The sequence below is a fragment of the Rhinatrema bivittatum genome, chromosome 1, assembly GCF_901001135.1.
Source record: "Rhinatrema bivittatum chromosome 1, aRhiBiv1.1, whole genome shotgun sequence".
NCBI lineage: Eukaryota > Metazoa > Chordata > Amphibia > Gymnophiona > Rhinatrematidae > Rhinatrema > Rhinatrema bivittatum.
The window spans coordinates 330,893,064-330,914,428 of NC_042615.1; the positions used below are offsets into that span (position 1 = coordinate 330,893,064).

General features: G+C 44.4%; 1 protein-coding gene across 1 annotated transcript in view; it reads right to left on the reverse strand.

Moving 5' to 3' along the window:
* LOC115095690 (probable E3 ubiquitin-protein ligase HERC4) overlaps positions 1-21,365 on the reverse strand; it is a 174,021-nt gene that overhangs the window by 58,638 nt on the left and 94,018 nt on the right. The window contains exons 13-14 of the mRNA XM_029609747.1: positions 2,271-2,334; positions 354-464 (exon numbers count right to left, since the gene is read on the reverse strand). Of these exons, the coding sequence (XP_029465607.1) occupies positions 354-464; positions 2,271-2,334 (175 nt within the window). The remainder of the gene's footprint in view (positions 1-353; positions 465-2,270; positions 2,335-21,365) is intronic.

The following is a 21,365-nucleotide window of genomic DNA, read 5'->3' on the forward strand; positions in this document are numbered from 1 at the left end:
TTTTCACCTCCTCACCCCAGAATAGTCTGTTTGTCCTACAAAATGTTACTAGTAATAGGTGTTAGAAAATGGGGAATGGGCATAATCTCATGATGACACAGAATCTGGTTGGCAGCCCCATACCATGAATTGAGTACTGTGGCTTATAACATGCCCTGGTAAGACAATAGGAGCTTTATCTGAAATGGAGTGAAACATGGTTTAAGAGATGACCATTACCATTCAGCAAAAGGAGGGAAATTGTCAGGAAAAAAAAAAAAAAAAAAGATTAAGGTATATGAAACATTTTTGTAAGACCTCATTAATTTTGGTACGGACATATATCAGAACAGAAAACCCTACAGCTTTCTTACCTCCAGTCTTCTCTGGAAAACAGAGCCTTCTTTCAGCTTCAGGTGAAACCATGCATCTGCCACCAGCTGTTCCCGCTTCACCGGAAGAGTGTGCGGCGGTAGGATTCCTGGCTGCCCCCCCCCACCCAAACAAATGACAAACAGAAACTAAATGATACAAAGTACAACTCTTTTTAACATAAAAACATAAGAACTGCAATACTGGGTCAGACTGAGGATCCATCAAACCCAGCATCCTGTTTCAACAGTGGTCAATCCAGGACACAAGTATCTGGCAAGATCCCAAACAGTAAACGGATCCTATGCTGCTATTGTGCAGTGATAAGTAGTAGAGATGTGCATTCGTTTATCATGAATTAGGCAATTTTTTTGAAATTGCCTAATTTGTTGTGGGTCGGGGGCCCTGAACCCCAAAATGGATTTTCCCCGAACTTCAGGGAAATTTTGTTTTTCGGGTTTGTACGGGGGAAGGGGTACATTTTATTTTTTTTAAATAAAAAACCACCCCAAGCATTAAAATTTACTATAATACAATCCCCCCCCCCCCCCCCCATCCTGATCCCTCTCCAAGACTTACTAATATCCCTGGTGGTCCAGCGAGCGATTTCTCCCTCCGTGCCGTCGGGCCTGCCTCGCATCAAAATGGCGCAGATAGGTCAAAGGCTGTGTCACAGGGGCTACCGGTGCCATTGGTCAGCCCCTGTCACATGGTAGGAGCAATGGCTGGTTGGCGCCATCTTGTGCTCCTACCATGTGACAGGGGCAGACCAATGGCACCGGTAGCCCCTGTGACATAGTGAGGGCAAAGGCTATCGGCGCCATTTTGATTACTGCAGCTGACTGTCCGAGTGCAAGAGACCCTCTTGTCCCCCACAAGACTTGCCAAACGTCCCTGGTGGTCCAGCTGGGGTGCGGGAGCAATCTTGCTGTCGGCTGCCAGTAATCAAAATGGCGCCGATAGCCTTTGCCCTCACTATGTCACATGGTAGGAGCACAAGATGGCGCTGGCCATCCATTGCTCCTACCATGTGACAGGGGCTGACCAATGGCACCGGTAGCCCCTGTGACATAGTAGGTCAAAGGCTATCGGTGCCATTTTGATGCGAGGCAGGCCTGTCGGCAAGGAGGGAGAAATCGCTTGCAGGACCCAGCTGGACCACCAGGGATGTTAGTAAGTCTTGGGGAGGGATCGGGATGGTGGAGGGGTTGTATTTAATGTATTATAGTAAATTTTAATGCTTGGGGTGGGTTTTTTTGAGCTTTGTTTTTCCGCCTCGTTTTTTGGGCCCGTTTCGTTTTTCCCTGCTTAGTTTTTTGTTCGTTTTTCCAAAAACTAACCGAGGAAAAACGAACTTTACCCCGAAGCGTCAGACTCAAAAAACAACACGGTAGAAAAAAACAAAGCTCATCTCTAATAAGTAGTGGCTATTCCTTAAGTCTGCTTGGTTAATAACAGTTTATAGACTTCTCCGGGAACTTGTGCAGACCTTTTTTTTAAACTCTGCTACGCCAACTTCCTTAACCACATCCTCTGGCAATGAATTCCAGAGTTTAATTCTGCACTGAGTAAAAAAGAATTCTCTCCTATTTCTTTTGAGCGTGCTATTTATAACTTCATGGAGTGTCCCCTAGTCTTTGTGTTTTTTCAAAAAGCAAATAACCAATTTACATGTACCCGTTCTATACCACTCATGATTTTATAACCCTCTATCATATCCCCCCTCAGCCATCTTTTCTCCAAGCTGAACAAGCCTAACCTCTTTAGCCTTTCCTCATAAGGAAGCCATTCCAGCCCCTTTATCATTTTGGTCACCTTTCTCTCTACCTTTTACAGTGCAACTATAGTATATCTTTTCTTAGATGTGGCAACTAGAACTGCACAGCTCACAAACTACTGTCCAGTTGAGAACTTCTTACCTTAGTCATTAACAAGAAGTCTACATCATGCAACCAACATTTAATCTGCCTTGTAAAAATACAAGGGAAATAATGTCAGGTTCTTTAGTAGAGTGGCCTGTGAAAAGAAAAAAAGATCACATGCAACAATTATAAAATCAGACACTACCTAAGAAAGATACCTTAGGAAGTCTGAAAGCTTGCATCTATAAACTTTTCATTAACCTTGTAATGGGCATTATCTACCCTACTATTATACTGGTTTTCTTGTAATTAAATGAAAATTGCTGGAATATCTGACTAATGCTCATGGGGACAGTAGATGCCTACAGCCTCCGTTTGGCTTAAATTAAGCCCATAAAGTAGAGCTACTCCATCAGTAAAATCATGCATCAAGGGTGCAGAAATCCAGTAGCCCTGGTATGAGTTATGAGGCCTTGAACTGAAATCTGCACACTGGAAAGGGACCTAGGAGTAGCCATTTGAATGACCTAAAGATTGTCAATCAGATTAATACAGCAGCAGGGAAAGCTAACAGCATGCTTGAGTGTAAAAGAAGGGGTATCACCAGGAGAAATAAACAGAGATATTATTGGTATAACTGGTGCTGTCCTGGCCTGGTACTCTTCATACCTCAATAACAGGACTCAACAAGTCCATATTGACTCTTTTACTTCCTTCGAGATGTCTCTGAGCTCTGGGGTTCCCCAAGAGTGTGCTCTCTCTGCAGCCTTATTTAACTTCTACCTTACACCATTATGCTGCACCCTTGCTGACCTTGGAGTCCACTATAACGTTTATGCTGATGTCATCCAATTCTTTTTTCCCCTGAAAGAAACATGGGCCCTTACAGAATCTTTCCTTACCTACTTACAGTCTTAAAACCATCCAAAAATGGCTCCACAACAATAAATTAGCCCTTAACATTCTGAAACAGAAATCATTGTTTTATCACATTTTCCTGTTGAAAAACACACCCAAAACTTCTCATTAGATACCTACGCTATCTCTATTTCCCAAAATGTATGCAATTTGGGTGTCACAATTGACTCCTCCATCTCTATGCGCAACCATATAAGAACCATTACCAACTCTTTCTTCTACAAACTACGCCTACTCCGTCATCTTCTTGAACACTGACTTCTGATAGGTCCTTCAATCCCTACTATTCTCCGGTATAGACTACTGTAACTTACTCTACCATTATATATGACCTGTCCTCTATAGATTATACAAAACTTGGCAGCAATTCTCCTAACTAGCACTCTCATTCACGAACATATCACTCCTGTACTTGGATCACTACCCTGGCTCCCAATCTCTTTCTGTATTCAGTACAAACTCGCTATGATCATACACTCCTCTATTTATAATTTACACTCCCCCTGGATTTCTTCAATAAAAAATTCACACTTCCTCACGACCTCCCCAGATCAGCAAACCTACTACTATTAGATGTCCCATCTCCTAAACTTAAAGCTTTCTTTTCTGCAGGCCCTCTCCTATGGAACAGCTTACCGAAGGAAGTAAGATGTCTCAGAGAATATTCTTTAAAAAAGCCTTAAAAACCTTCCTCTTCAAAAAAGCATTCCCAAATAAAAGTGACGATTACCCACAACATATCCCTCCTCAGGGAAGACTACATAGCTGTCTTTTGGCCATACTACTGTAATGTTAGAGTGAACTCCCCTGTTCTTTTTGTGCTGCCCTCCCCCCCCATGGAAGAATGATGTAATGTTCCATTTTATCTTGCTTGTTTGATTGTATAGTTCTTATTCTACCCTGCTCTGAATGTAGGAGGGGTGGGTAATAAATGCTTTCAAATAAACAAAAACAAATAGATGACTTTCTGTAGATTGCTAGGGAAACCCCAATTTGAGTACTGTGCTTTTGGAGGCTATGCATCCTATTGTGTGCAAATTGGTCAAATTGTATGTTTTAATGAATCTCAAAGTGAACAGAAGCTGACGCAATGTCTACATAGTACAAAGATAAACATGACATAATAATTTGGCAATAAAAAGTGAAGAACTTTATTTGCTGATTTTAACAGATTAACAATAATAAAAAAAATGAATATAGCCTGTGCAAAAGTTTTGACACCCTTCCAAATGATTCATTAATCCTCTTTTTAAACAGCTGTTAATAGTGCGCAAAGAATTGATTGACTCATTAGGCTTTCAATTAGACAAGTAAAGATAATTCCAAGGTTGAACAATTACTCTGAACCATGGCCTTGGTAGAGGTGATTTCCGAGGTGGGGTTACCCAAAGAGATATTAACCGACCAAGGGACCCCGTTTGTCTCTAAAGTGATGAAGTAAGTTTGCGCATTATTGCAGGTAAAAATCCTGCGAACATCAGTTTACCATCCACAAACTAATGGGCTCTTGGAGCTTTTTAACAAAACTCTCAAGCAGATACTGAGGACGTTCATTGCGGAAGATGGCAAGAATTGGGGACTTTCTCCTTGCCATATATATTGTTCGCCATTCGGGATGTCCCTCAAAGTTCGACTGGATTTTCACAGATTGAATTATTGTATGGTAGAAGACCATGGGGAATCCTGGATGTAGTACAAGAAACCTGGGAGGAGGAACCAGACTCTGGACGGAATTTGGCCAACTATGTGATCAAGATGCAGGAATGACTATGGAGGGCAGGGGAAGCTGCCCGACTATGCCTGGAAAAGGCCCAGGTTACCCAAGCCCGGCAATATAACCAGTCCACTGTGCATCGTGTCTTCCAGCCGGGAGACCACGTACTAGTGTTATTACCGACTTCAGAAAGTAAATTGTTGTCCTGTTGGCAAGACCCATATGGGGTACTGGAGAAGATGGGCCCGGTGGATTATAAAGTGGCCCAACCCGACAAACTGAAGAAGGCCCCAGATCTTCCATGTGAATCTACTAAAAAATGGGCTGCTCCGACCTGCAGTCTGGTCCAAGAAGACGACTTTGGTCCAGACACTTCACAAACTTCCAGGCACCAGATGATCCTGTATGGGGACCAACTCTCCACAATGCAGAAAGTGGATCTAGATAAACTGGGTGACTAGGAATAAAGATGTCATCTCGACTATGCCTGGGAAAACTCACTTAGCTTGTCACAACATTATTACAACCCCAGGAGTAATAGTTAAACAACGGCACTACCGGATCCCCGAAGCTAGGAAGCAAGTTGTAGAAGCGGAAGTGAAAGAAATGCTTCGACTTGGGGTAATAGAGGAATCCAATAGCGATTGGTCCTCGCCTATTGTAATGGTACCTAAACCGGATGGTAGTATCCGGTTCTGTATTGACTTCCGGAAGGTCAATGAGGCTTCGAAGTTGGACACATATCCAATGCCCTGCGTGGTTGAACTCACTGAATGCTTAGGCACTGCCCGGTTCATCTCCACGCTTGATTTGACAAAGGGATACTGGCAAGTTCCTCTGGCGCCAACTGCGAAAGAGAAGATGGCTTTCTCAACACCGGGAGGACACTTCCAGTTTACGGTCCTGCCGTTTGGATTTCATGGGGCTCCAGCTACCTTCCAGCGCTTGGTGGACCGCTTGTTACGCCCACATCAGGGTTATGCAGCGGCCTATCTTGACAACATAGTCATTTACAGTGGTGACTGGGAGACCCACCTAAGGCAATTACAGGCAGTACTTACAAGTCTACGAAGGGATACTCCCTTGGGAGAGGAAAAGTCCACCCACAGGCATGGAAAATAGAAGCAATTACCCAAGTACCAGTCCCACAGACTAAGACTAAGGTGAGGGCCTTTTTAGGTCTCATCGGTTACTATCGATGGTTCATACCAAACTTTTCAGAAATGGCAGAACCACTCAAATGCTTACTACAAAAGAGAGCCCCAGAGAAGGTTAGATGGCCTGAAGAGGCGGAGGAAGCCTTCCAGGGTTTAAAGAAAGCCATATGCTCGGAACTTGTTTTGCTAAGCCCGGACTTTACTAAGCCCTTTATAGTACAGACAGACGCATCAGAGGTGGGGCTAGGAACCATCCTCACACAAGAGAAAGAAGATGAAGAACACTCAGCCTTCATTAGCAGGAAGACCCCGAGAAAGACGCTATTCTACAATAGAGAAAGAAGCCTTAGCGGTCAAATGGGCCTTGGAGGCTTTTCATTATTACCTGCTAGGCCGCCAGTTCACGCTGGTAACGGATCACCAACCCCTTGTCTGGATCGCTCGGAATAAGGAGTCCAATGATGAGGTGGTTTCTGGCACTCCAACCATTTGACTTTAAAGTCCGGCACAGAGCAGGGAAAGCGAACATAAATGCCAACTTCCTTTCTAGGGAAGTCTCCCTTGACAGGCAGGCGCTCAACTAAGGAAGGTTGAGCTGAGGGGGGAGGGAATATGATAAGAGTACAGGACAAAGCCTCAGACTACCTTAAGGGACCGGCTCCAGCTATCTGGCCCGGTCCCTTAAGTGATATATATACTTTTGTAAATAAACTGGTGAAAAGAAGACCAGTCTGGTCTGTTCTGTGGCCTACCCAGTCCTAGACCGCTCCAAGGGCATCACACACCTCTTTAGCATATCCTGATGAGACACTGACCAAGTCAATACTATTGTAATTGAAATCTCTAATTATTATTGTGTCCAAATTTAAGTCCCTTTCTACTTTCAGCTAGCATTTCAGTCTGTTTCTTCATCATGGCAAGGTGGATAGTAGATACGCTTGCTGCTATATTCTTACCCTTCATACATGGAATTTCTAGCCATAAGAATTCCACCGTCTATTTTGTTTCCTTCAGGATTTTTATCATTGCCTGTTTCTATGTCATCCTTTACATATAGTGCCACCCATCCACCAGTTCAATCTGCTCTGTCTCGCCGATATAATTTATACGCTGGTATCACAGTGTCCCATTATTATCCTCTTTCCACCACATCTCTGAAATGCCTATATCATCTATAAGCTTATATAATGCCATATATTCTAATTACCAATATTACTGTTCAGACTCCAGGCATTCACATACAGACATTTTAAGTTATGTTTATTTGTTCTTTTATTTCTATTTGTATCACAACCTGCTTATTAGCAGATGATACAGTCAGTATAAAGCAGGGGCTCTCAACCCAGTCCTCGGAGCACACCTAACCGGTCAGGTTTTCAGGATATCCACAATGAATATGCATGAAACAGATTTGCATACAATAAAAGCAGTGCATGCAAATCTCTCATATGCATATTCATTGTGGATATCCTAAAAATCTGACTGGCTAAGTGTGTCCTGAGGACTAGGTTGAGAACCCCTGGGTTAGAGCCATGCACATCTACCTGTATATGCTCTTCATCTACATCAATCTGGGCTTCTTCAACCTTTACTATCTCTCTAGTGGGATATTTTAACTTCCCCATTTTGCAAGTATCCTTTTGCAAGCCATCTCTTCTGAGTGACTGTCAGCTTTCCCCCCATGGTATAGTTTAAAAGCTGTTCTATATCCCTTTTAAATGTTAGTGCCAGCAGCCTGGTTAAGGTTGTCCCATCCCATCGGAATAAGCTCCCCATTCCTCGGAATGTTCCCCAGTTCCTAACAAATATACTACCCTCTTCCCTGCATCATTATCTCACCCATGTAGTGAAACTCTGGAGTTCAGCATGTGGCTGGTATGCTGTGTGCAAAACAGGGAGCATTCCTGAGAATGCAACCTTGGAGGTTCTGAATTTCAATTTCTCTAGCTATAGCATTTACAAATAAGCAAGGAACTAGATAAAGTAATTAAAGTACAAATTATAAAGAAAGGATTGAAACCTGTCAGTAGTGGCAACAACTTTGGAAGCATTAAAAGAAAATCAGGTCTAAACAATGTTAAAATTCCCAATAAACTTAACAGAGACATACTATTATTTGAACAGAATGCTGAAGCGTCGATCCCCTCAAAGGGTTTTGAAGAAAAATTTCCAGTTCAGGTAGGTAGAAGTGACAGTCTTCTATCTTGAAACTCGCCTTGGAATTCATCTGCATTGAATTTAACGTAAAAAACAAGGAAAAAGTGCTTAATTTAACTGGCTGTTACAGTAACACAGAAGGGTGAAGTATGGAGGTGTAGATTCAGCAGTATCAGCAAATGAAGGAAACCTGTTAAGGAAACTTTCTACAAGTTTCATTCATGTTCATGGATTAGACATTTCGGCCTTGGAAACATTCTGGACCTGGCTCATGTTCTGGTGAGTTTCTCCCACCCAGGGCTCTCAGTTTAAGAGCTGGTGGCCAACCACAAGTCATCAGGCACACACTGCCATGTCTAGTCCTCCATTTTGTACTGCTGAAAGCAGAAATACAGATCCCTGAATATCTAAAGGAGAAAAGCAGGTAAACCTCCCCCCCCCCCCCCCCCCCCCAACAACTGCCCCTGATGGCGTGGAGTTACACAGAAACCCAGAATATGATGGCGGGTAAGCACCCATCTAGTCTGTCCAACTTACCTCCTGTTGTAATGGCATAGACCCTAGTCAGTCTCTGGTTTTCCCCTTCCTTCTTTACAACTTAGGGTCACTGGTATTTAGCTCAGGCTTTCTTAAAGTCCATTACATTTGTTTGCTTTCACCACTTTTAGTGGGAGCCCATTCCATGCATCAACCATCCTTTCCATGAAGAAATACTTTCTATCGCTCGTGAGTCTGCCCTCTTTGAGCCCTACACCATGACCTAGAATTTATTTCCACTGAGAAATGATCGCTTCTCGTGTGAAGGTTTCTATCATATCCCCCCCACCTCTCCTCTCTTTCCGTTGTTTATGCTTTCAAAAAGTACAAAGACTAAGGGACACTCAAAGTTACTAGATAATACATTTAAAACAAATAGAAGACAATTGGTTTTTTTTTTACTCAACGCATAATTAAACTCTAGAATTTGTTGTCAGAAGATGTAGTAAAAGCTATTAACATAGCTGGGTTTAAAAAAGGTTTGGACAAGTTCCTGAAAGAAAAGTCTATAAATCATTAAGGTAGACTTGGGGAAATCTACTGCTTAACCCTAGGATAAGCAGCATGGAATCTAATGCATATATTTAGTCCTTATCTCATATGGCTTTTGGGCAAAATGTCTCTATTCTGACTACATCCTTTTGGAGATACGGCCTTCAGAAAGATGCAATACTCCAGGTGATGTGTCAAAGACGTATATAAAGGCATTATCACTTCTTTTGTTTAGTGGAGGTTTTCATTTCTTTGGACAACAGAGCATTCTTACTTTTCTAAAGAAAACAGAATCTTCCATGTGTTTCCTTTACCCAGAATATCAGGCTCTGAATCCTAATTGCAGGATATAAATTCATCTGCTGAAAACTTCACATCCCTCCCCATGACATACCAATCCCTCTAGAAACCCCATGAAAATATGAAGGGAGATTATGCCTTTTTATTCCCTGCTTTCCAAGGTTACTGCTATCATAATGGATTAAGATTTATGATAATGGAATGCGCTTGTCTATCCATCTCCAGTTCTCTCCACTTGAAATACACTGTACTTGTTGTTCTTCATATAGTTAAATGGCTATGCAGTTTTGTTTCTTTGATAATATGCCCTTCCCTTCTATTTTCTTACTCTAGCTGCTGTAGATTGTTTATGAAGGGGAAGAGGGTCCTTTATCCCATTTTGAACCATTAGGATAAATGTCTAAACATAGAAACATGATGGTATCCAGTCTGCCCATCCATCCAATTCATTTAGCATTATAATTCTCATCACTTCCTTAGAGATCCCTTGTATTTATCCCCAAGCTTTCATCAATTCAGATGCTGTTTTTGTTTCCAACCACATCCATTGGGAGGCTGCTCCACACATCTACCACCCTCTCTGTAAATAAATATTTCATAGATTACTCCTAAGTCCTACCCCCTTTCAAATCATAGTAACCTAATATCGTCAGCAGAAAAACACCAAATAGTCCATCTCAGCCTGCCAGCAACCCTTCCCATGGCAGCAAACTGCCACTGCATGCCGGTTACCCCCCAAGTGTCCACCAAGGGCAGTAAGTGCCACTCTGTGCACGTTACTCCCATGCCTTATGTAAGGACAGTAATACTCAAAGCAAACACAAGCAACTGTCAAACCATCAACAAATTACTGCAACATTTTTACATGGTGAGCAGCTGAACATTCTTTGCTTTTGAACATGGCCACAGAAGCTTTATCCTCAATGTCAGCATATCAGTAAACTGAGACAGAAAATGTTGGGGCCAGCATTTGGCTGTCTTCAGAATCCAATACCCCTTTTTCCCCCCACCCCTGCCATCAAAGCGTGAGAATGATGTTGCAGTTGTATCAAAATCATCAAGACTAATTGGTTAAGGGTGTAATCCCCCATGCCTTCTGGTTAAGGGTACTAAACGCTATTCCGTTGCAGGTTACTCCCATGCACCCTTTTCTTCATTATCGTCCTCAAGCCTTTAGGATCCACAGTGTTATCCCACATCCTTTTGAATTCATTTACTGTTTTCATCCTCACCACCTCTTCGAGAAGGGCATTCCAGGCATCCACCAACATCTCCATGAAATAATATTTCCTTTTGTTGGTTCGGAGTCTTCCCTCATGGACTTTCATTTCATGATCCCTTAGTTCTACTGTTTCCTTTCAAAAAGAAATGGTTCAAAGTTTATGCATCATTAAATCCTTTCATGTATCTGAAGGTCTGTATCATACCCAGCCCGCACCTCCTCTCTTCCAGGGTATACATATTCAGATTCTTCAGCCTATTCTCATAAGTCTTCTAATACTGACCCCACACCATTTCTGTCACCCTTCTTTAGACCACCTCCATCCTGTGTCTATCCTTTTCTGAGATATGGGTTCCAGTACTGAACACAGTACTCCAGATGAGGTCTCAACAAGGACATCACTACCTCCTTTTTTCTTACTGGTTATTCCTCTCTCTATGCAATCCCAGCATTCGTCTGGCTTAGCTATCTTTTTGTCACATTGGCTCGCTGCATTCAGATCAGCAGACACTATCACCCCAAGGTCCGTCTTCCAGTCCATGCACATTAGTTTTTCACACCCCATCCAATGCAGATCTTTTGGATTACTGCACCCTAGAGGCATGACTCTGCACTTCTTGATATGGAATTCCAGCCACCAAATCCTCGAACAGTGTTCAAGCTTCTTTTCATTCTCTCTACTCCTTCAGGCATGTCCACTCTGTTGCAGATCTTCTCATGACCCCTCATTCTACAGCCTCCTTTCCATTGAAAAAGGCTTACCTTTGGAAACCTTTGAGATATCTGAATGTTTCTATCATATCTCCCCAACTCGCCTTTCCTCTAGGGCAGTGGTTCTCTACCTTTTTTCATTGTGACACACCTGACAGACCACACTAACATATGTGACTCACTGCTCATTACAATTCACGGGTGGAAATAAAAATAAAAGTCCTGTATTTAATTTTATTGTTAAGAATGACACAAGGGAAAGATAAGTACTCTGTCTGAACAGAAACTGCATAAATAGTAAACAGCCCATACCAAAACAGCAACAATTTCTAGCACTCAAACAGTAACCACTTTACCTAAAGCAAAACTGAAAATATTACACCAGGCCTATTAGGAAAACAGACTAAGCCAGGCTGCTATAGAGCCCTACACAGAAACTACACGCCAGCAGAATATCTCTCACCTCAGTCACATGTGCAGACCCTCACCTAACAAAGAACAGAGACCTAACGGGTGGATTTTAAAAGGGCCACACGTGCAAATATCGGCACTTGGCGTGTGGCCGGGCCCTGCGGCGTCACATGCATTTTCAAAAGGGCCCGACTTACACACGTATCGGCACTTACGCGCACAACTGCCGGGCCCTGAAAAAGGGGCAGGCTGGGGGTGGGACAGAGGCCAGCCGCTGTCCCGGGGAAGCGCATGCCAGCAGTCGGCTGGCGCATGCAAACTACTTCTGCTCCAGGGGAGTAGTAAGTAGTTAAACAAAAAACCCGTAAGTTGCTGGACGGGTTTAGGAGGTGGAGAGGAAAGGGGAAGAGGGATGGGAATTTAGGGTAGGAAGTTCCCTCCCAGTCCGCTCCTTAACTGGAGTGGACTGGGAGGGAAACTGGGGAAGGCCCGATTGCGTGTCAGCGCGTAATTTACTAAAATTCCTCCCCCCGCAACATGCGGATTTAAAATCTGGCGTACATGTCTGCACGGTCCATGGATTTTATAACATGTGCGTGCTGGCGAGTGCATGTTATAAATCCACACATCCACGTGCGCTCGCGGGGGAACCACGTGCACATGGATGCGCGCGCACAGCTTTTAAATCTACCCCATAAAGCATAACTAGAAGCATGCAGACAAAAACTGAACTGGAAACCACAACAAGTCAGAGTATCTGTATGCAGGTTGTAACAAAGGAAAAAGAGAAACATCACCAGTTTTCATAAACAAATCAAGAAATATAAAATCAATAGCAGTAAAATCATACTAACAAAAAGAACAGAATATTTCTAAACAGCTGATGAATTGAATATCAAAAATTTCCAGATTCCAATAAAATATTTTAAAATAGCAGACACAAAGGACCACATATAATGAAAAATAAAAAGGATTTAAAAAATGCTTGCTCTGCATACCTGGGAACGTTTGATATCCAGATGCCCTGAGATTGTTTTTGAATTAGCAGGAGGGGGATGGTTTGCTTGCAACTTTCTCCTCTCTGTCTCAGTCCACACACCAAGCTCTCTCTCTCTCCTCTACTGGCTCTCAATCACACACATATACATATGCTTTTGCTTCTCTCACTATATAGGCTCTTAATCATCTGTTCTTTTCACACTTACACACACACAGGTTTTCAGTAACACACTTACATATAGGCTGTCTCTTTCTCTCACATACACAGGCTCTCAATCACATACTCACATGCTCTCTCACCTACACTGGCTCTCAGACACAGATACACATTCTCTCTCTCTCTTATTTATATTCACAGGCTCTTAATCATACATACATATGATCTCTCTCACACATATAGGTTCTCAATCATACACTTACATTCATGCTCTCTCACACACACACACAAAGAATCTCAATCACACACAGGCGCTCAATAATATACACATACTCTTTCACAAAAACGGGTTCTCCATCACACACACATACAGGCTCTCAATCACTCAATTACGTACATGCTGTCTCACACACACATACACAATCTCAAACAGATATGCTTGTTCACTCACTCTTTCTCCCTCCCCCCACCGAACTATCAGCAACAGCGGCAGCAGCCTCCTCCAATTCCAGCCCTCGAGGCCTCGAGAAAGGAGTCCCATCCATTAGTTCCCTCTAAGCTGAGCATGTGAGAAATTGCTCATACATTTCGCAGCGCCAGTCACACGTTTCACATGGTCACTCACATACATTTTTCTTTGTGCTATATGCAGAAATGCAACGCTAATACTGGCGCTAAAAATTGTTTTAAAAAAAATTGTTGCTCACGTGAAAAAAAAATTTGCACACAACTAGTCACTGCTTCGAGGGAACACTGGTCACATTGGCCACGGGGGCTGACACTGCTCTTTTGCTCTGAGCCGCGCTGCGCTTCTTTGGCCCGATGCTGCCCGCACTAGTATGGTCTCTTCTTTCCGCGGGCGTGGCCGCCGCATACCACTTCCTGTTCCGGGCCACGGGGACGGGAAGAAGAGATTATACTGGTGCATTTGACTTTAGCTCCAATGCCGCATTTTACCCGGGCAGGGAGAGCAGCTGGCGCAGGGGGAGCAGGGAAGTGTGGCGACACACCGGTTGAGAACCGCTGCTCTAGAGTATGCATGTTTAGATCTTTAAGTCTATCTCCATGTGCTGTAGAATGAAGACCAATGACCATTTTAGTAGCCATCCTCTGGAACAACTCCATCTTGTTTATACCCCTTTGAAGGTACGGACTCCGGAATCGTACAAAGTATTCCAAGTGAGGTCTCACCAGGGACCAATATAGGGGCATCTTCTTTTTTCTGCTGACCATTCCTCCTAAGCAGCCAAGCATCTTTCTGGCTTTTACTGTTGCTTTATCCACCTGTTTGGCCACCTTAAGATGATCAGATACAATTAGCCACAGATCCCACTCTTCCTTTGTGCTTAGAAGTATTTCACTTTTAATACTGTACCTTTCCCTTGGGTTTTCGCAACCTAAAAGCATTACTGTGCATTTTATAGCATTTTTTTAGCATTAAATCTTAGCTCGCAGACCTCAGACCATTCCCTCAAGCTTCGCTAGATCCCTCATGTTTTCCACTTCTTTCTGGCTGTCCACCCTGTTACAGATTTTGGTATCACCTGCAAAATAACAAACCTTTCCAGACAATCCTTCCATTATATCGCTCACAAAAATGTTGAAAAGTACCAGTCCAAGGACCGATCGCTGAGGCACACCACTAGTAATAACCCCCTCCTCAGAGAAAACAACCTTTACCACTACCCTTTGTCGACTCCCACTCAGACAGTTTCTAAACCAGTCAGTCACTCTAGAATCCATACCAAGGGTGCACAATTTCTGCGTTTAAGGCCTTGTTGAAATCCAAGTACACTACATCTAGCACTCTTCCAAGATCCAACTCTGACCACCCAATCAAAGAAATTGATTTATTTATTTTTATTTATTTAAATGCTTTTAAAATATACCGACATTCATAGGACATATCATGCCGGTTCACAATCAACATTGGAAAGGCGGAAGAGGAAATTACAAATAACAGGGAGGGGGGAGGTGGAGCAGGAAAGGAAAAAGGAGAGGATGGGGGCCAGGTGACAGCAAGCGCAGAAGTTGCGGGAAGGAGAAAGGTAGTGAAGTGCTAGGAGAGAGAGAAATTGATAGGAACTGTGTTAAAAACTGAGTATAAAAATTAACAAATGGGAGGTCACGTGATGCAGTGAGCCCAGCGAGACGCTTTTCTCTCGCGGCTCCGGGTGCTGGCCCACCAAAACCTAAAAACTTACCTGAAACCGCACCGGACCTAGATGCAAAGGGCTCCCCTGGCAGCGGAAAGGAGGTAGAACGCGATACACACCCTGAGCCTCCAAAACATGACGTCTAAGCCGCTGCGCAAAGATAAATCTAAAGTGCTCGGTGGAGACCCTAAAATGGCGGACGGCGGGCGTCTCTCTGACGGCGGGAGCCTGGATGAGGGCGCTGTGGCGCGGCTGACTGCGGCTGTAGTGGCGGCGTTGGAAACTAAGTTTGATAATATTAATGACCATTTCAACGTCGTGAAGGAAACACTACGGGACATTGGCAAGCGAATTGATATCGCGGAAGGCCGGATATCAGCGGTAGAGGAAGATCATCAGGCTCTGACGGCACGAGTTGTAGCCCTGGAGGCCTCGGCCAAGATGGCGGATGAGAAGCTTGAGGATCTCGAAAATCGAGCCCGCCGCAACAACCTCAAATTCCTAGGGATACCGGAGGACGTGCAAGATGGTGAACTCTCCCACTTTTTGGCGGACTGGCTTCCCGGGGCTCTAAATCTGCCTGCCCTGGAGGGGAAATTAGAGGTGGAGCGCGCGCATAGGTTGGGGCCCCGAAGAGAGACTGAGAAACGTCCGAGGCTGGTTATTGCCCGGTTTCTTAACTGGGCACAGAGGGCAGCCATTCTTACAGCTTTCAGGAAACAACGAGACCTGCGCCACAAGGACCATAAAGTTGTCATATTTCAGGACTTCTCGGTGGCAGTGGCAGCGCGGAACGGCGGTTTTCAGCGGTCTGCAACGACCTTTTCAACCAAAACGTTCGCTTTGCTTTGCAGTACCCTGCTCTCCTGAAGATCTGGAGGGATGGTACAGTGCTTACATTTGAGACACCGGACAAAGCGGTGGAATGGGTGAAAGCCAACTTAGGCCACCGCTGATGACTCTGGGTGCCGGAGGTGTATGTGACAGAGGAGGAACTCTGTTCAGTCCTTGTAAGACCAGCGGTTCCTTTATTAGTTTGTGGGCCCCTGGTACTAGCCTATTCACTACAGATACTTTATGGGCTGTGAGGAGCAGCATGGGCTCGGGGAGGACAGAGTTCTGCCCAATCTATGTCAATGGTTATCTTTAATTCCTACTGCACAGGTTTTTGCTCTGTTTAGTCATGTTTTCTTTCTGGGGGTGGGCCAGCACCCGAATGCATCTCAATACGGATCTCCAGCCCGAGTTGTATCGGGCGATGTGTTGGGAGGGAGAATGTTTGTTGGGAGGGGGTGGGGTACAGGGGAGGGTTGTTTGGACAGGTATGTTAGTTTGAAGGGGGGGGGAGGGGAGATCTCAAGCTGCAATCGAGGGGGGGGGAGCTGCGTATTCTTTTAGGCGCTGGACTCATGGTTCAGGCTGGGGAATCATGGGCCTGGAGGAAGTATCTGTCTTTTGTATTTTATGAAACCTATTTACAAACCGGATAGGTAAAATCAGGTATATATCCTGGAATGTGGGAGGCTTGGGTATGCCTGTTAAGAGGCAGAAAGTGCTTAGTGCCCTTCAAAGAAGTAAAGTAGGGATTGTGGGGCTCCAGGAAACTCACTTGACGGCTGTAGAAAGCCAAAAGCTAAAGCATCAATGGGTTCAACACTGTCACTATGCTCCAGCGGTAGGGCGCAAGGCCGGCGTGGCAATTTTGATCCACAAAAATGTCCCGTTTGAGCTTGTTACACAGGTTGTGGATCCACAGGGACGGTATGTAATTCTTGTAGGGAAAATAGGGGGCAAGGAACTTACTCTGTGTAATGCCTATGCTCCCAATGCTTACACTCATTCATTCTTTCAGGATTTGGTTAGGCAGGTCCTTCTCATAGTGCGTGGACCATTGGTGATGATGGGCGACTTCAATTGTATCCACGACCCGCAATTGGACAAGTCTCAGTCGCAAAGGGTATCCCAAGATGCCATGGCTAAAGGTATTTCCTACCTGTGTGCTGAGCTGGGCCTGATGGATATCTGGCGCACGCTGAATCAGACAGCCCGTGATTACACTCATGTATCGAGGGCTCACGCTACCCTATCCCGTATTGATTATCTGTTGATATCGACCGGGTTATTCTCTAAAGCACAGCTGGTGCATATCGGGCCCATAGCAATCTCAGACCATGCGCAGATATGGGTGGATATAGGGGATGGGTTGGCCGATAGGGGAGGAAGATTGTGGAGGTTCCCTAATCATTTAAGGGCAGATAAAAATTTTCAGGATTTTCTGTATGTTAAATGGAAGGCGTATGAACAACATAATGGCGGACATAAATCTGATCCGGGACTTTATTGGGCTACTAGCAAAGCGGTTATGAGGGGTGACATAACGTCCTACCTGATTGCGAAATCTAAAGCAATGGTTAAAAACATTTTGCTGTTGGAAGAACAACTACAAGGGGCCAAGCTCCAACTTGCCCAACGGAAAACCCCGCAAACTCAAAGGGTGTATAATGATATCCTTCGTATGTTAAAGATGTTGCAGATGGGGGCTCATAGGTTCTTCCGATATGGAAATAAGGCGGGACGGTTGTTAGCTAACATGGTGCGTTTGCACCAGGGCCGTACCGTTATAGACAAATTAAAGGGGAAAGAGGGCCAGCTCCTTGTCCATGGGACGGAGATTTGTGCAGAATTTCGTCGATTCTATGAAGCTTTATATGCAGAGGATAGGCAAGGTGGGCCTACCCAGGAGGATGAATTCTTCAATGGCCTACATATCCCACAGATTACTGCAGCTCAATTGTCTGCTCTAAATACTCCCATAAGTCTCCTGGAGTTAAGGGGGGCCATTATGACCAGTAAGAATAATAAAGCCCCTGGTCCCGATGGCTTGAGTGTCGAATATTATAAGCTTTTGATTAATCATGCCACTGGAGATCTCCTAAATTTCTATCATGATGCTCAGAGACGAGGCCAGTTCCCATTAGACACTACCAGGGCCTATATTACGGTCCTGGAAAAACCGGGTAAGGATTTGTCATCCCCGGCCGCCTACAGGCCGATCTCGCTATTAAATGTGGAGGCCAAATTGTTTGCTAAAATCATAGCGGATAGGTTAAGTGTCGTTTTTCCAAGTATTATTACTGATAATCAAGTAGGCTTTGTTAAAGGGCGTGCCATCAGTAGGAATATGACACAGTTAATCGTGGCCATGGAGGAATGTCAAAAACAGAATACGGCGGCGATGCTGGTGGGCTTCGACTCGGAGAAAGCCTTTGATAGGGTTTCTTGGGAGTATTTATTCTCAGTGCTTGAGCGGTATGGCATTACCGGGGCGATTCTATCCAGCATAAAAATGCTTTATCATAACCCCCAGTCTGCGATACTGGCAAATGGTCAAGTTTCCTTAGATTTTAGTTTACACAGGGGAACTAGACAGGGGTGTCCGCTATCTCCACTGCTCTATGTGTTATCAATTGACCCCTTATTACGTAAGATAGCGATGGACCCCAATATACAGGGCTTCCAATGGGGTTCACAGGTGTTCAAAGTCTCTGCTTTTGCAGATGATGTGTTGGTTTTTCTGACCTCTCCACAGAGGTCGTTGGAGCGGGTTCTACAGCATCAGGTATTATTTGGGTCCTTCGCAGGGTTAAAATCAATGTAGATAAATCAGAGGCCATGGACCTCAGCCCGGAGGTTAAGCGGGATTGGCGGGGGGGTTTTCCACTTCGCTGGGTGGGTCAGGAGATGAGATATCTTGGGATTCAATTAACTAGGGACCCGAAGAAGCTATACGAGGCTAATATACGACCCTTACTGACCCGTATGATTGGCAGACTTACTTTGTGGGAAGCCTTACCTCTGTCCATAACGGGTCGATTAAGTCTCTTGAAAATGTTGGAGCTGCCTAGATGGCTGTATGTCCTACAACAAATACCACTGTGGATTACGCCAGTCGATATTAAATGTATCGATAGCAAGTTACGAAAATACCTGTGGGGGGGGCCGGAAAGCCCGATTGTCATTGGGCATTTTAAAACTGAGCAAGTCGCAAGGGGGTATGAATTGCCCAAGTTGGAGGGATTATAATGTGGCCTGTCTAATGCGGCATATTCAGGACTGGTTGACGGACACGGAGAAATACTCTCCTCTTTCCTTTTTACTAGAGTGGATGACACCGTATAGACCAGATGCTCTCATACAAATAACTAGCGCCCAGATACCAGCGCGATTCCGCCAACACTTGATAGTTATGTCTAGTTGGAAAGCCTGGCGGTATCTTTGTCTCTCCAAGATACGCATGGAGCAGGTTGTCCCCTTATACATACCATTAAGAGGCAATCCACAATTTCCTGCGGGATTGGATAGTGAGGTCTTCAGGCTATGGCAGGGGAAAGGGCTCCAAAGGGTCCACCAGTTCGTTATGCCAGTAGGGGGGCGTTTGTGGAGCTTTCAGGAACTGCAAGACCAATATAAGCTTTTAAAGACTGATTTTTATGCTTACCTACAGGTCAGACACTATATCCATGCGATGTCTGGGCTGTCTAAGATAGCGGTTTACTGGACGGGCCTTCAGGATATTTTTATGAATACCCGCCATGGGGGTAGGGCACATTAGTGTGCTCATTTCTCTAGAGCATTGAGGGAGATACCGGATCATACAGCCTATTTAGCTATACAAAATAAATGGGTGATACATGCTAATATTTTTTTGTCTAAAAAAGATATTGTTCTACTGTTGGATAATTATACAAAGGTATCGGAAAATGTAATCTTGCGAGAGCTGGGGTATAAAATTCTACACTGTCTGTATATATCCCAGGACAGATTATTTGCAGCTAAATTGCACGACTCCGATACCTGTATAAAATGCCACGTTACTAAGGGTACGTTGTTCCACAGCTTATGGGAATGTACTCAAGTGACTATATTTTGGGGCGAGGTGTTGGATGATTTGGACAAGATCTTGAAGGTTCGGATTCCTAGGACACCACAAGTCTGCCTGCTGCGCTTGGTCACGGAAACTCTCGACCCTATGTCGGATCTGGATCATCTCTTCTTGCAGAAGGCGCTGCTTATTGCAGCCCAAACGATCATGCATCAGTGGATTTCTGAACGCCGGCCCACGAGAGCTCAATGGAAGGCACGTCTGGAACAGTTATTAATTCATGAGCTGTTAACGGTGGCGGCGCACGAGAAGGGGACACACGGGACGTGCCATGCTGTGTGGAACTGTTTTTGGTGGTCACTTTCTGCGTCAAAAAGGGACCTTATTACCAGAGCTACCACATATACCTACAGAGACTCTACCGGAACACCGAGGAATGCGCATCTATAACCACCGCCCACCTGACAGTGGCAGGTGGCGGTTACTGCTTGAGATGGGGAAACAGGGGGGGGGGGGGCCTGACGGCTCGTAGGACTGACCTACAGGTCGCTGGGTGGTTTTTTCAATGTAACTGATTAGGTTGCTTACTGTATGCAGTTATCATTTGTTCAAAAAGTTAATAAAGAAATGTTAAAAAAAAAAAAAATTTACAAATTTACAAAATCAGCAATTCCATATGATGCATCAACAGATTAAAAGGGGTAAGGGAAGGGGATGTGGCAGTGGTAGGGGTTTAGGTCTGATTGGAGTCAGGGTATGCTTGTAAGAAGAGCCAGGTTTTGATGCCTTTTTTGAAGTTGGGTAAGGATGGTTCAAGGCGGAGATACATGGGAAGAGAATTCCAGAGGGAGGGGCCAGCTATGGTAAAGGCTCTCTCTCTAGTGGTTGAGTGGTGTGCTATTTTGAGGGGTGGGATAAGTGCCCGCTGTGGAGGCTCTGGATGGATGATCAGATTCATCTGACAAAAATTCACCTCCGGTAAAACCATGCTGCCTCGGATCTTGCAATCCATTCGGATTCCAAAAATTGCACTATCCTCTGTTTTAGCAGTGATACCATTAGTTTACTCACCACAGAGATCAGACTAACTGGCCTCTAAGTTCCCAGCCTCCTCCTTATTTCCATTTTTATGAATAGGAAAATGTTTGCCCTTTTCCAGTCTTTCAGAATTACTTGACTCTAAAGAAGCATTGAAAAGGTCAGCCAGTGGAGAAGGCCAGGACATATCCAAGTTCCCTTAGTACCCTTGGATGTATCGCATCCAGCTCCATCACCTTCTCTGGTTTAAGTTTAGTTAGCTCCTCACAAACACACTGTTCTGAAAACTGATTGAGATTTA